The 15893-nt window shown below is 46.6% G+C and overlaps 1 protein-coding gene across 4 annotated transcripts in view; it reads right to left on the bottom strand.

Moving 5' to 3' along the window:
- Positions 1 to 2141: 2141 nt before the first annotated feature.
- gpc3 (glypican 3) overlaps positions 2142 to 15893 on the bottom strand; it is an 82787-nt gene continuing 69035 nt past the window's right edge. For 3 of the 4 annotated variants that reach the window (XM_081699019.1, XM_081699020.1, XM_081699021.1), the window contains 2 exons: positions 15683 to 15887; positions 10472 to 13375 (listed from right to left, as the gene is read on the bottom strand). In XM_081699019.1, the coding sequence (XP_081555145.1) occupies positions 13140 to 13375; positions 15683 to 15887 (441 nt within the window). In that variant the 3' untranslated portion in view covers positions 10472 to 13139. Of the gene's footprint in view, positions 4436 to 10471; positions 13376 to 15682; positions 15888 to 15893 lie in introns of those variants that run through there. The other variant, XM_027013020.3, reaches the window with a different exon arrangement.

The raw sequence follows: 15893 nt of genomic DNA, 5'->3' as shown, positions 1-15893 counted from the left end.
GAATCTCAGTCATGCTTCTCTGCTAATGACAGCGATGAACAGTTTACTTGGCCCTGAGCACCGGTACAGCTGCTCGCGGCAGCCCCCCAGGAACACTGTGGCATATCAAAAATCGATAGGAAAATAGCCTGACCTTGTCTCTGACACATACGGAGTGTGTGCCGCTGTTACTAGATTCGTGTGGTTACACATACTTGAGGTGCAATGATGAGACACCAATGGTACTATATTAACATATTAAAGTTGCTTACTGTATGTACAGCATATACACTGAATTAATATATGGGTAGATACCAGTGTTTCGGGATTTTTTTTTCTCACAAAAAACTGCCTAACTACTTACCTAACTACCTTCCTAACTAACTAACTAACTAACTAACTAACTAACTAACCAACCAGTACCTTTGGGATGTGTAAGTCACTGTGAGCGCCATCTGTTATGGCTCCCCATGGCCTCTGTTTTCCAGTTTTGACAACAATCTTTAATGTCACTCCCTTAATGGAGCACCAATGATGTTTTTTTAATAGTGTGTGTGTGTGTGCGTGCGTGTGTGTGTGTGTGTAAAGTGTAAGATGAAAAATAAATCAGTGTTAGTTTAGTTTTAAAAGTTCTCTTCTAAATTTCATTTTTACATTTTTTTTTCGCTCCTATGTGAGTAAGAATTTTAATTAGTCAGCATAACAATTTATACTGCAGTACCCAAGGAATGTACCTACTGCACTCTCTATGTCCTTTTCAAAACTTTAAGGGAAATGACAGCACATGATTTGACTTTTGATTTTCCAAAAATGGAAGACAAGATTATTTGTTACCTCCTATCCTGATGTGGTGACAAAGCATTTGGTCCACACAAGGCAATAACACACGACTTAACACCAAAACCTAAAAATGCTATTTATTGTTTATTTAAATAGTATTTTTAGCAGGGTGTCCTTTTTGTATCCATGCTTGGCCCTAAAGAATATAATTCTCCATCGAGCTCCATCAACACAGCACACATGAGGCCTCAACAGGTCTGGATTTGTGGAAGCATGTGTGTTTCCTTATTTCTGTGTGTGTGCTTGGTCTGGGGGGAGGCCCTTAGCAAAATCACATTCCTCAGCCTGCCCCATTCATTCTGTGCGACCGGGGCTCGGGAAGGTCGCAGTCAGAGGTAAGCTACCGAGGAGCTCTGCAGATCTGTTGATTATGGACAGATATCAGAGTGGGCCAGTGTCACTTTCAATCTGCAACAAAAGGTGAATGCCATTTGACTCAAAACTCTTAGTATTGACAAATCTGTAGTCCTGGCATGCCATGGTATATGGATGGAGTTCAGTGTGAAAGGGAATTATGTTTTTTTTTCCCAGAGGGAAGTTGTTTTGGAAGTAGCAAGTATGAAACATTTTATTACAGCTTGATATCCCATGTCAAAGCACTCTGACTTTACAATTGAACTACATATAGACAGAAAATCATTGCTGGATATCACAATGACAACAATGAACTGATAATATCTGTTGAAATTAGCCTAACTGGTAGTCTCTCAGTGCCCCCATTCACCCCCACGTAATGTGGACCAGTTGACCCTAAAATTGGGTTGTCCTCCTATTGCTACTTTATTACCCTAAGAAAACATTCAACCTGCGCATTTCAATGGCCCTGTTTGCCCATTCTGCCGCACCCATTAACATTCAGAGTGTGGGCAGGAGCTGGGGTCAGTTCCCCTTTTCGTGGCCCTCACAGCCAGGTCCGCTCAAGTCCGGAGCGGAAGAGCACGGAGTCGGGGGAGTTTTATCTATCCCAGAGAGAGACAGGAGCAAGCATCAAGCTGCAAGGACATGGACACGTAGCCGGCTAGCTGGCCAGATTAGGCGGGCAATGGAAAATAAATTACAGGATGCTAAGTAGGTTGGTGGGGGGCATTAGAAGGTAAACACTGAGAGAAAATGAGGTTCGTTTGTTGCTGTCGGTGTGAAGCTCTTTGTGGCTGACGCTTTGTTCAGATCAAAGGAGTGAAACAGAATAAAGAGTATTTTATGTGGATGTTCGTGTGGCTTCTCATACCTTAAGTGGTTTATATTTTTTCATACACCTGAACGAAACTTAAAAAAACAGGTTATTGGAGATTTGGCATAATAAGAGTACACGCAGACAAATGCACACATCCTTACCGTCATAAGTTTAATCGAAAGACACCTCAAACTAACATGAATTCACGCATATATGAGGCAAAACACCCTAAAACACAAACAAAATTCACAGCCAATACTTAAACATTTTTATTCACTTTAAATTACATAAAAACCGATAATTCCGAAATGCATGTGCAGTCACAAAACCAGAAAACGACATCATCTAGTCAGGTGTGACACACATACTTTGGACAGCCATACTGCTCTCCCCGGCAATTACAAATACTGGTCAGCCCAGGTGGTTCGACAAAGACGGTCGCTTCACCAAAAACAGAACTGGCTGCTAAAACCGGGGTGAACAACAAACGTTTGTTCAGTGCTGTAGTTACAGAGCTGAGCTGAAGCCAAAACTCAGAGGTGCCAAATGGTCCTCAACCACCTCCTCTCTCAGTATTACACCCTCAGCCCTTAAACACCCATGGGGGACTTAGGTGCATAATTACACAACTTCTCAGCAATTTTTACCATTAGTTGATGTGTAAAAAGCATGTTAATGCACACTGTTAAGAAGCAATGTTTTAAACCAATAAAACAAATAAAATTATATATATATATATATTTTTTAAATTTATTTGAGTTTGGAAGGAGAAGCTTTTATCTCGGGGTTTCCTTTTATTTTTCTGTGTACATTCAATATAAGACAGTAAATGCTGTCTCAATTATTTAAACGCTTGTCAACTCAAAAAGTGCAGCCTTTGAACATGCACGCGCACCCGCGCGCGCACGCGCGCGCACACACACGCACACACACGCACACACACACACACAATAATTGTTGGCATATAACAGGTCACTCCTTCAATTAAAGGGATACACATTTTGTTCATTCACCTAGTTAGGGACAGTTTCATAGTCAAAGTGAAAACAGACATTCTGAGAATTCATAGAGAAATCGAGTGAATATATCTTAATTTCTCAACGAAGCATTTGAATAAGAGTTTAATCTGATAAATAACAGCATTAGCCCTTTCTATTTCACCGCAATTCAGAAAGGTGCAAATCGATCACTTGAAACACCCCAACCTACGTAGCCATTAACACAGCGGCTTGTCCGCTTGGATGCCATTGCTATGGTAACCTGTGAACACGAGCAAAGACAAGAGCAGGACGTTTATGGGTCTCCGCACGGACCGAACCTTTAATCACCTATAATACAAATGAGCTATAATACAAATCAGCTATAATACAAATGAGCTATAATACAAATGAGCTATAATACAAAGCTCATTAAGGGACACAACCTGCCACAGAAAGACAGACAGACATGGAGAGACAGAAAAGCAGACAGAAGGTCGAGAGGTTTCTTATGAGCCAAAAATGGAGAGAGAGAGAGAGAGAAGGAAAGTGACAAAGATAGCACAACTGTGAAAAGGAAAGTTACTATTCCAATAAAATGTTATTTTTCTAAATGTAACGCAGCTGGGCGTCACCCGCAGAGAAAGGCTTTCACAACGACACACCAGTCCCTTGATCTCCTCCAAGGGTCATTTACTGCAGAGGAAATGAGTGGCTAAAGTGGGTGGCAAAGAAGTGTGTGTGTGTTGTTTTTCTGTGTATCTGTCTGTGTGTGTTTATTTAAAATCTGTGCCCACCAGAGAAGCACTACATTTCCCCAGACCCCATTAGTCACAGTTCTTACTCCTCAAGACAGTCTATTAAATCAAGAAAGAAGGTTGGGTCCTCTACCTACAGGAGGCTCTGGTCTTTGTGTAAAACCTCATGAGAACCCCAGAGAGGAAATCATGTCTGCAGCATGGAATACAAGCACAAGGTGAGACATGATAGTATGTACGTCGAATTTGTCATTCTCGGTGAGATACTCTGTTTAATGGTTTGGCAACTGCACAGAACCTCATAGAAGTAGAAAAAAAATTAAAGCCACGTTCATTAGTAAGACTGGAGACAGCGTGCGCTAAGGGATCCTCTTTCCTCATCCCGATCATCTTACCGTCTTTCAAGAAACCATTTATACACAGGGGCAACTGCGGCGTCCGATCAAATTACAAGACCGGTTTGAAGGATGGTCAGCAGTAGACGGGGAGGAACACTGGACGGGGGTGGTAGGCTGAAACAGCGCAGAGGGTTCACTGAAGTCCAAAGACGAGGAGGACGACAGTCAGCACGAAGAGGCGGAGAGAGCTGTGGGCCGCCTGCGCCGCCCCGGGCACCGATGCGCCCCCATGCGAGTCCTTGGCCAGCCTGGGGGTCAGGAGCAGCTCATGGAAAGTGAGGTCGTCCATGGCCAAATTATCCGCCAGGTCTGAAAGAGAGAAACAGGCAATGGTAACTGTACTGGAATAACCGACAGCTCTATCACCTGAAAGTGGGGAAAAAAAGGGGAATGTTGGGGCTTTGACCTTTACTGCAGGAAGAAACTAGCACTCAACACGCTCCCTGCTGAAAAAGAACCTGGAAAAGCTCTTTCCCACCCTCTCCAGAAACCTTGTCATTACTGATTTACAGTTTTGTTGAAGCATTCCAGCCAAAACAAATACCTTCATGAACCCAAGCTCAACAGACAACTGTAACACGCTGGAAACAAAAAACAAAATGAAGCGATCAATGAAGGCCAGTGATTGTGCACACTTTTCTGGGTGTGTGCGTGTGTGTGTTACTCTCATGAATCGAAAGAAATGTACACTCAATGCAACAACACCCAATCCCCCGCTCCAGGCTTGCCATTACGGCTCTTCTGCTCAAAAGGAGACTAAAACAACTTTTCATTTATGTTAGCATCTCACGCTGAGACACACAGGCTGGGAAATGGGCCGCGAGGGAGTCACAAATATGAAAAGTGAGTTATGAGAGAGGTCTAGAGGATATTAGTAATAAAGGATCACTAAGGAGAGGCACTTCAGCTATGTGTGGAAGTGGGTCCTGTCAAGCCAGCTGTGGAGAGCCTCATTCCTCATTCCCTCCCAGACGATACCTAGTGCGCAGATACACACACACACTGCATGCACAACAGCACGCACATTACACATGCGCATGTATGCACGCACGCACGCGCACGCACACACACATACTCACACACACACACACACACACACACACACACACACACACACACGCACACACGCACACACTCTCTCCCTGCAGCAGCACATTTCTTACATACCTTTCTTCTCTCTCTAAGTAGCACACACACCCCACAGGTCCGCTGTATGCCAGACACAACCACACGACAGTTATTATGCACATCAAACCACATAAACACATAGACAAATACACGAAAATACTAAAGACTCAGACCCAGCTTTTCAAACGAAGTCATTATTTCTATAGACAACGCATCTCTCAGAAACATCAATCACAACACACGCCTTAATAAGTCTTAGTAAAGGCCCTGCTATAGCTACCACAATATTATAGTCACACATGTAGATGGACCACATACATTATCCAACCCCTGCTGTACTGTGCCATTTAACTTGAACAATACAGACGTCTGCTCCCAAACCATAAGCCTACCAGCCACTCCCTCCTCTGGCTACTGCAGCATGCTGGGACCACGGCCCACGTTGGGGCTGTGGCCCTGGGGGAAGACATGTGGTGCTGGGATCGTCAAGAAGGCATGAGTCTGGGCCTTAAGTTCAAGTGGGTGTGCGTCAGCAAGCAGGAAGAGGCCAGGAGGGGCCTGTGGTGGTGGTGGGGGGTAGGGGTCTAGCCTCAGGGGCGTCTGTGGGGCAGCAGAGGTACATAGGAAGGGGGCGAACCAAAAAAGCACGAGCCCCAAACACTCGCTGAGATCTCTTTGCCATTACGGCAGCATTTGAACACGAGCCAGGTGGCAATTAACTTTTTCTTTCCCCTCTGTCCACCACCGGGCCGCCGGTCGAGGCATTCCTCGAGGCCTGAAGGGCAGATTTGTCATTGTGACAGCGGCTCACTGTACCACCAGTCCAATTAAAGCAGAGGCGCAATTCGATACGGCTTTTATATACACTACACGCTGGCCCAGAAGAGGTGTGCTTTCATACGAATGAACCAGCAGGTCCTGAGCACAAATGTGTGCGAGCATTGTTCGGTGTGTAACGGAGAGAGTATAGTGAGCTGTGAGACGGTGTGAATCACTCGGGAAAAATCTTGGCATCCACAGAGTTTCAGTAACACACACACACACACACACACACACACACAAAACACAGGGGTGGCAGGTCAGCTGACAGCTAAGGGTGAACAATCCACACTTATGGTGTCGGACAGAAGGGTCGTCTACCGCAAGGCTCCAAACCAAGCCCACAGTGACAGAGCCCTATGGAAACAGGGTTTGATTTCCCTATTGCTTATTCTATAACACTGAGACTAATAATATCCTGTTATAGTCAGCCACAAACACCTGTGTGTGGCCGGGGGTGTGCATATGTGGGTATGTCAGAGACACACTCACAGAGGAGGCAGAAGCCACGCTTGAACAATTAGCAAGGGTGGATTAACAGATTTGGGTGGCTAACACGGAGCAGTGTGACACGCAGCACAGCAGAGTCTTTCTGGCTCTGGGACCCTTCCGTCATCCCCGTAACCCTCCCCCCACTTGGCTATCAATTTTCGAGAGGATCACACCCCAGGGGTCAACGCCATGCCAGCGTGGTCTGGCTGGCGTTATCACAGAGTTACGAGCTCCAGTTACTACAGCGGGTGAAAGGTCAAAAGACAGCCATTGATTGCTAATGGTGAAGCAGAAGAGGCTTGGTGCTGGAAGTGCATTATATCACACAAAGAGAAACACAGAACACAGACAAACAACAAACACAGGTTCTTCAAGTTTATTGCAGGCTTACAACAGCGGGACAGAGGGACACTACAGGGCTTGTGTGGAGGAGAGTGGAGAAGTCATTTGCTTGTAACTCTGGCCGGAGGTGATTTAAATGTTCTTTGTGTTGATAGAGTCAGAGAATTCAAACACAAAAGAGCCACTTCACAATGTACTGTAGACATGCAGCTCTTCCTAATCAATTAGATACGCCTTGTTCACCCCCCCCCCCCAAAAAACCGCTCAACAACCCAAAGCATCACCTAACAGCTAAACACTGTTATTAATTGCAATTACAACTGTGGATAACGAGTCTCAGAACAATTGTTCCGCATGCTCTTCATGACACAAATTCCCAAAATAACAGAACTAACCTGGTGGCACTCTAACACATTACCGCGCCGCTCGCGCAGAGTGCGCTGCATAATTAGATCATTAGAAAGCATTATTAATTTTGCCAGCAAAGGCTCAAACCTGAAGAGGGAGAGGGTCCCTTTACTACCCCGGCTCCCCGCTGCTGACAGAGCGCGCGTGGTGACTCCGCCACCACAGCACTCATCAAACCACAAGCGCTCTCCGAGGAGGTTCCATTTCAGCGAGGTCCCTTCCCGGACCATTCCAGCCGCGTGCTGGCGCGTCCGCAGCCAGGTGCCCTCGGCTCCTGCACAGGTGTTCATCGGGACCAGATAACAACATGGAATGCGAGTTCCCAAACACAGGTGCTTTTTCCAAAAAAAAAAAAAAAATGTATGAAACCGGGGAAGCGGTTCGGACTGCAGCTGCGTTCACCGAGCCCGCACTCATGAAAATATGTGGGAGTGGAGGAATTTGCCTGCAAATCCCATCAGCTTAGCTGTGCTGTTTGTATGATAGCGAAGGAAAATGATTTCCTCGATTTCTTCCTGACACGCTTTATGTTCGCATTAGCTGGAAAGACGTCCAACCAAGTAGCTCAAAATATAATGCTAAAGTCAGACTAATCTGTCACACAGTCTGACATAAAATGGGGGAAATTTTATATCTGACAGCTTTGCTTATACAGAAATCAAATTCTGCACTCCAGGGTAGAGCGCACGTGCAATACAGATGTCAGAATCTACATTTTAAGCCACAAACCGGTTTAGCTAAAAGTCCTTCAGAGTGTCAGTGATGGCCTCGCTATATATAAAAGAACTGTGACATAAGTGATAAGTTAATATGTGCCTGGCTAAGCTGATAAAAATATATAATCAAAAGGAATTTCTTAAACGTGTTTTGTAATGATCACTCGTACATGCCAAAATGTGAAAGCAAACATACATGTTAAAGACAACTAAGACTGTTTACCAGATTTGTCTTGTGACCAAACATCCCAGTTTCTCTCAGCATTGTTTGGGTAAAAAATTTAGAAACCATAACCTAAAACTCAAGTCTTATGTCTGTTAATCTGAGGAGCAGTTTCAAACCTCAGACTTTCTCATTCTGATCAAAATGTGACCTTCCCTTTCTCCTGCTCATACAAATCTTCTGGTTCCTCAGTGATCTACTCTCTCTGTGTTGTGGGGTCTTCTGGTTCCTCAGTGACCTACTCTCTGTGTTGTGGGGTCTTCTGGTTCCTCAGTAATCTACTCTCTCTGTGTTGTGGGGTCTTCTGGTTCCTCAGTAATCTACTCTCTCTGTGTTGTGGGGTCTTCTGGTTCCTCAGTAATCTACTCTCTCTGTGTTGTGGGGTCTTCTGGTGCCTTAGTGATCTACTCTCTCTGTGTTGTGGGGTCTTCTGGTTCCTCAGTAATCTACTCTCTCTGTGTTGTGGGGTCTTCTGGTTCCTCAGTGATCTACTCTCTCTGTGTTGTGGGGTCTTCTGGTGCCTTAGTGATCTACTCTCTCTGTGTTGTGGGGTCTTCTGGTTCCTCAGTAATCTACTCTCTCTGTGTTGTGGGGTCTTCTGGTTCCTCAGTGATCTACTCTCTCTGTGTTGTGGGGTCTTCTGGTTCCTCAGTAATCTACTCTCTCTGTGTTGTGGGGTCTTCTGGTTCCTCAGTAATCTACTCTCTCCATGTCATTAGGATCCCACTCACACTCCCTTGGCCACGAACAACTCTATCAGCATTTTCATTGCAAATAAACATTCTCTGTCAACACAAGGAGTTTTACACAATCTTCTATGCTTATCCAAGGTTTTGAACCCATTTTGTCATGATTCCTTTTGCCCAACCACTAAATCATGTATCAATTTTTACACCAGTTCACAGATGTGATGGTCTATTTTTCATTTCTCCAATAACAGAACAGAAGATACACATTCCGTGTATCAAAAAGGGACATATCCTCGGTCGCTGAACACTAGTGTATGACACATGCATCTGAGCAACACTTTTTGAGTACTGCCACTGTGCAAAGGTGAACAAAACGGTTTACGCAGCAGAATGCCCTACACCAGACACATTTAACACAAGCAGCTGTAAATACACTGTAGGTCTGTTGGCAGGGTCCAGCTCTGGCCTGACTGGGGCTGAATGGGGTGAGAGAGAGCTGGGCGTATACCTCTACACTCCTATTCCCAACCACAGGGCCACTGTGATGGGCAACCAGCAGCCTGCCAAGAAAAACCTGCTGGCCTTGAGGAGGCCAAACCACCGCTACTGAGCACGGCGTAGGGCCGCACCCCTGTAATCCACACACACACACACACACACACACACACACACACACACACACACACACACACACACACACACACACACGCTCCTGCACTCCAACAGGCCTCCCAGGCAGAGAGAGGGACGATAAGAAGAAGGATAGAAAAAGTGTACATTTGCTGCTGTGAGTCAGGACCACACCTGTGGTAAAGGTGGTGAAGGATATACTCACAGCAGGACACTGTGACGGGTGCAGAGGTGAACGTGGAGATGAGCGGAGGAGGGTTCGCACGTTCCTCCTCACCTGACTGGAGCAGTGTATCGCAGCAGGTATGACTGGGCTTTCAGGATAATTGATTATTTTCCCTTAAAGCCGGCCCACCCCGGCCCAGTGCAAACGCTCCCCCACCGTGCCCTCAATAGGCCACTTTTGTGGGCCAAACAAGAGTCAACAGCTATTAATTAACATGGTTCAGTTTGAGCTAGGCCCACTGGCGTCCACTGGGACGAACAGCGCTAGGCAGGCGTAATGCTGCTCTCGCCGAACGCACACACAATTCGATGGAGCCACGTGTATTTATATCCGTGAACCTCAGACGTGGTCAAAATAGATGTGCAGGGACAACAACAGAGGGGCAGATGTAGATGGAGACCGAGAATAGAAAAACGTGAAAGAGAGGACATATACAGAGAGAGAGAGAGAGAGAGAGAGAGAGAGAGAGAGTGCACACAGAAGGCTCGGAGAACGCAGTGAAAGCTCAGAACGACGTCACCTGTGCGGCCTGAGTCAGGCCTCAGCTGGGGCCGGAAAGCACGCCAGAACCCATGACCCCGCCCACTTTCTCACACAGCCCCGCCCACCCATCAACTGCTGTCCTCCGCCATGCTCATTACAATACCCGAACAACATCAGTGCGCTGTGAGATGGAAAGAAAATTTTAAAAAACACAGTGGCGAGCATCACGAGTACCGGCGTCGGCTTCTGATAAGCTGTTATTAGACGGCTGTGTCACCACAGGCACAGTAGGTGAGAGGCAGGGCCCCTCACTAGCCCCTGTCTCTAGGGGCCACAGCCACGCTGACAGACATGAGGCAGGTAGCCGTCTGGAGCCAATTTGCTACGTCAGAAAGTTCTTGCTCGTGTAAATAAAGCTCTTAAACAAACAAACGCGTTTTCTAGGCGAACTCTTGCGAATGGAGCAGGCTCCCTGCAGATTATGAGAAAGACCATCAGGGTTTGTTTAGGATATTTGTTTTTTGTCGTACACAGCTGAAGTCAGATTTTCCCACCATCACTTTTTGGAGTCGTAGGAGCACAGAGGCTGCTCCCTGAGAGATCTTGATTATATTAAACCGTGTGGGAAGACAGGGTTAAATTTCCAGGCACAAGCTTGTACGGGTTAAAGTGGTAAGGACCCTAAAAGCATCTATGCAGGCCATCCATCTCGAGCTTGTGCACATCAAGCCAGATGCTGCTTACACAGATGGTGGTTGAGTCTCATTATTTCTGCTAGCGGGTGTGTGGTTGGAAGTGTGTGTGCGCGCGTATGTGTGTATGTGTGTGTGTGTGTGTGTTTGGATATGAGTGCAAGGAGGGGCCGATGTTTATAAGCCGTAGGAGAAGTCAGGCGACGCCAGAGAACGCTCCGGATCCAGTGCGCCGTTTCCCAAGGCAAACTTCCTCTCGCTCCGTTCGGGATGATTTGCAGATGAGGCAGTCTGCCACTGCGGCATCGTCCCAGCGGGAAAACAACCCGTCTGCTTCATTTCTGGTTAATGATCTCATTTCCCACAGGCCCTACACCAGCCTGACTCGGAGTCGGCGCTCCTACAGGTACACGGCGTGTGTTCGGACACAACCATGCTGAGCTGCTGCCATCCATCCACACAGGCCAGTGGACCAGCTAACCGGTCTGAACCTGATCTGGCACATGACTGGACAGCTGTACTGTACATGCTTACTAGTGTAGACCACAGCATACAGAGAAGATTGGAAAGAATTCAAAAGATACAATGTAACATTATGAGCCCTGACCACGAAACAACTTGATTTGCTTTTAACTACAAAGCCAGATGGTTGATGTAAGAGTTGTATTAATGTAATACATCTGTTTAATAGCCTAATAAAATTATGGTTGTTGATACAATAGATAGTGACTTTCTCCCCTTAGTAACTAATGGTATTCTGTATGTAGAAGCTGAACTTGCCCGAAGCCAAGAAATTATATTTGTTAGTTGTGCCATAAACTGTAAATCATTTCATTGTTGTGTGTTTTTGCTTCATAAAGTCGACTGAGTTGGCATAAGCTGAACGCTGCTCTGCGTTCTTACATTTTCGCTCACATCTGCCAGATGCCCTTGTCCAGGATGATTTACAGAAGTGCTGCGTAGTCTCTACCAAATACACATGAGGATAGATCATCTTCACCCTGCCTAATATTTTATTATTACCAATGAAAACATCCTTAAAAAAAGGTTTGTAAAAAAAAGGTTGTGTTGGGTTATATGCCATCAACATATATTTCCAATTACTGTATTTACAGAGAAACATTACAATACACAAAACACAAGGTGCATCAAAGCAATTTTCAAAAAAGCTGAAAATTATCTCTAAATCTTAGTTTCCTCACAATAGCCACCCTTAAAACATTTGGCACTTGGTTAACAGGATTTAACAGCGATTTACCCGGCACATCTTTCCAGACTTTAACTGGATTAGGCTTCAAACTGAAATCTTCTTTCACTAAAATTGTACAGGGGAAAACATTTAAAATTTGCATTTTTATATGAAACATCAAGGTTTGTGATTATGTGTGTGTGATTGTGTGTGCTGATATTATTTTTACAGGCACTCTGATCCAGAGTGGCTTACGAATAAGTGTGTAACCTGAAGATTGCAGTCATAAAATGTACACAGATAGCCTGAAAGACAAAACTTCCTCTCTGGGTCTGCCCTTTAAATTCACATGTGTTTCTGGAGGAATTCAGTTTCTAATATACTTGACATGTGTGCAGTATGTCGCTCTTGGCACCTGGACTAAAACATTGTCAGCATCTGCACAACAAACACTGTGTCCACACACACACACACACACACACACACACACACACACACACTCAGGCACAGGGTGAACTCGGCCTATGCGGGACACACGGCACCCATCAGGTACTGTGGGTCAGAGGTGCCACATGGAGCCTGTTAGCATTCCATCCTCTAAAATGGAAGGAGGATGGGAACAGGCCCGTGTGTTTTGAGTGTGTGTCTGTGTGTGTGTGTGTGTGTGTGTGTGTGTGTGTATGTGCGCAAACGTGTCCCTCTCTGCTCCTCTCTGCTCCTCATTCCCCTCTTCTCCAGCTCCAGGTTCACCCCCCCCCCCCTCGCGCGCGCCATCATCGGGGAAATTCGGAAGAGGCCTGTGGTTTGCGTGGCTCTTGCGGAGAGCAGCGTGCCTCACATTGCACGCATATTTCCCCGCTGCCGCTCGCCAGCCTCGGCCCGCCGAGGCAGGGACTCCATCACGCTAGCAGGGGCCGTAAAATCTGCCAGGCGGATGGCCAGAGGCCGGACCCCCTCCCACCGCGCGGATCCGGGCCTAGGGTGAAATCCCCGGCTCGTCAGAGATTCCCTCGCCTCTCGCCTTGATGAAGTGTGAGCGGGATGAGACCAGGGCGTAGAATGCAAGCGCGAGGTCATCCTTCAAAACAAACGCTGCCGCAGACAGAACACTTTGCTCCGGTATACAGGAGGATGGAATGAGATGAGAGGAGGAGGCGGAGGAGGAGAGAGTTGGAGGAGGAGGAGGCGGAGGAGGAGAGAGTTGGAGGAAGTCTTTCAGGAAGGAGATACAGCACAGAAAGGACACACACACACACACACACACACACATACACACCTGCATAAAACATCAACAGCACAGAGAAATGTGTAAAGTTTCTGGTGTATTAAAAAAAACAAGAAACACCATCAATCTCAAACACACACACACACACACACACACACACTCCTGCATAATCTATCAACAGACACACAGCAATAAATAAACACATATTATTCAGTAGTATTCCATACTTCCATTAACATGACTTGTAAATCACAAATAATGTTTATTACAATTTTATAAGAAAAAACTGTTACCATGTGTGCATACATTTCTGAAAGATAACGAAAGCCTCATAATTAAACAAAGACCTCGTTACAATTCCTTAAGCTAAATTTAGACCAGAAAGAAAGAGATAATGCCTGTTTAATTTTTCTGCCCAAAATAATCATTATCAGTGTTCTTAATGCTTAAAGCTTAATATTTAGATGAGATCTACGCTTATGTCAGAGTCACATGATAACAGAAACAGTGATTGTCATTAAATTAAATTAAAGGGTATCCACACAGGGCACCTAGTGCTGACCATATGTATGATTGGGTGTCTGGACAGCACACACACACACTCACAGCCTGTCCTGGAATAGCTCTGCCAGGTCTGGAATGCTCCAGAGAATGTGCGTGTGGGGGTGTGGGGGCAGAGCGGGGGTTGAATTCCCTGGCCTGATGGCGAATAGGCCACCACAAGCTAGGAGGTCTGGAAGGGCCAGAGGCTTTGGGGCTGACTAGAGCGAGTCTCCATCAATCATTCACTCCAGATCCCTTGGAACATCCCTGATGTGGCCAGCTGGCTGACAGCTCTGCCCCTGGGGGACGACGACAACAACACAGCCAAGCCTGGGAGGTAGGCTGTCTGCACCTTGCTGCTGATTCTCGCAGGCCTCTGGGCCGGAGCTGTGATGCTCACTCCCCCCCTGCAGAGCTTTGTGAAACCAGACCCACGTCGTCCATTTCCCGGCACCAGGCACAGACAGGCCTCCCATTAGAGAATCTGCCCGCGGCTGACCTCAGGCACACTGACCCCGCCGCTCCCCTCCTCCCCTCTCGTCCAAAACAGGATGAAAAAGCTCAGGGGTCAAGCAGATTTTGCCAGGTCATCAGGGCAGCTACCAACCTATCAGCTGCTATCTTTGTACCTGCCTCCCCACAAGGTCTTCAAACAGACTCACACACTCACACATGCATGCACACACATAGGCATACAAACAAACACACACGCACACACAAACATGCACATACACACTTACACAGATGCGGCGTAGGTGTGTTTTGTGAAGCCCCACGCAGAAATGAATCGCATTCTTTTCGCTGTCAATTCAAACAGCCACCCGTCAATAAATCCACCCGTATCGTGGTGGGTGTACATACGGCTGTGCCATAACACACTGTCTCAAGTACTACAGCACGTAATCCCCACTCAACTGTAATACAAGGTTTCTTGTTTTTTCAGCGTGACTGCTGACCGTCTACACTACCCACCCAGTCGCCCAGATCCTCGGCCTCACCCCACAACCTCTGAGGGCCCGGTGCCAGGCTGCAGTAGCGAGGCAGCGAGGCACCGAGGAGGACTCCCTCGGCCGTGTTTGTTCAGCTGGCCCAGTTGTGTCGGCTCGTATCTGACTCCTCGCTGCCTTCCCTTTAACCTGTTGTTCTTCGCCTGCGTTTGGTGCCTCTGTGTTTGTTACGGTTTGTTGGCCTTAAAGCACTTTGTTTTGCATCAAAGCGAACGTCTCCCCCCCCCCACCGTTTTGTTCTCCCTGATAATAAGAATTCCAAGAGGTTACTGATAAAGGGAAGGTACACATTACCTATGGGGGAGGAGACAGTGCAGATTAGGCTGCATGTTTTAAAGTAGCACTGAACATTTGCCAGTTAATTAAAAGCTGATGTATGAACTATTGAGGTTGCTGGTGGCTGGCAGCTAAAGATCCACTTGGTTGAATTCTTCCTCAAAGTCCTAAACTTTGGAAATATTTTTTTAGTCATAAACATTGAGGCATATTATTCAGTAACTACTGTGAATTATTCAGTAACTACAATTAAATGAAAAAGACAGAGGAGTTACCCATATGAACAGGTTTGTCAAGACAGCGAGATTAGTGGGATTTAGACTGGGTCAGTCCTCCAGTCATGAATGAAGCACGTGATAAAAGTGATGTTTGCGTTCTTACTCCCCGAACCCGTCTACGCAATCAACCTTTACAGCCACGAGTAAGCACAGGAAGCACACGAGGCCAAGCAAGCTGTGCGGGACTCACCTGCGAAGATACGCAGACGCTTGCGTCGCGGCGGTGGCCCGAGTCCCGAAAATCCGGTACACTCATCTTCATCGTCACAGTCGCCGCTCTCTAGCCCTTCCTCGTCCTCGGTCCCTTGGCTCGGTCGATTTGGATCTTTTCTCGCGGCACCCCCTTGAGGACGAGCTCGCCATCGTTTCTCAGGCGACGTCACCATCCGTAACAGCTTCGG

The sequence above is a fragment of the Electrophorus electricus genome, chromosome 16, assembly GCF_041902795.1.
Source record: "Electrophorus electricus isolate QZ-2024a chromosome 16, ASM4190279v1, whole genome shotgun sequence".
Classification (NCBI taxonomy): Eukaryota; Metazoa; Chordata; class Actinopteri; order Gymnotiformes; family Gymnotidae; genus Electrophorus; species Electrophorus electricus.
The sequence above is the reverse complement of the archived record's forward strand: the minus strand, read 5'-3'. Positions and strand labels throughout refer to the sequence as shown.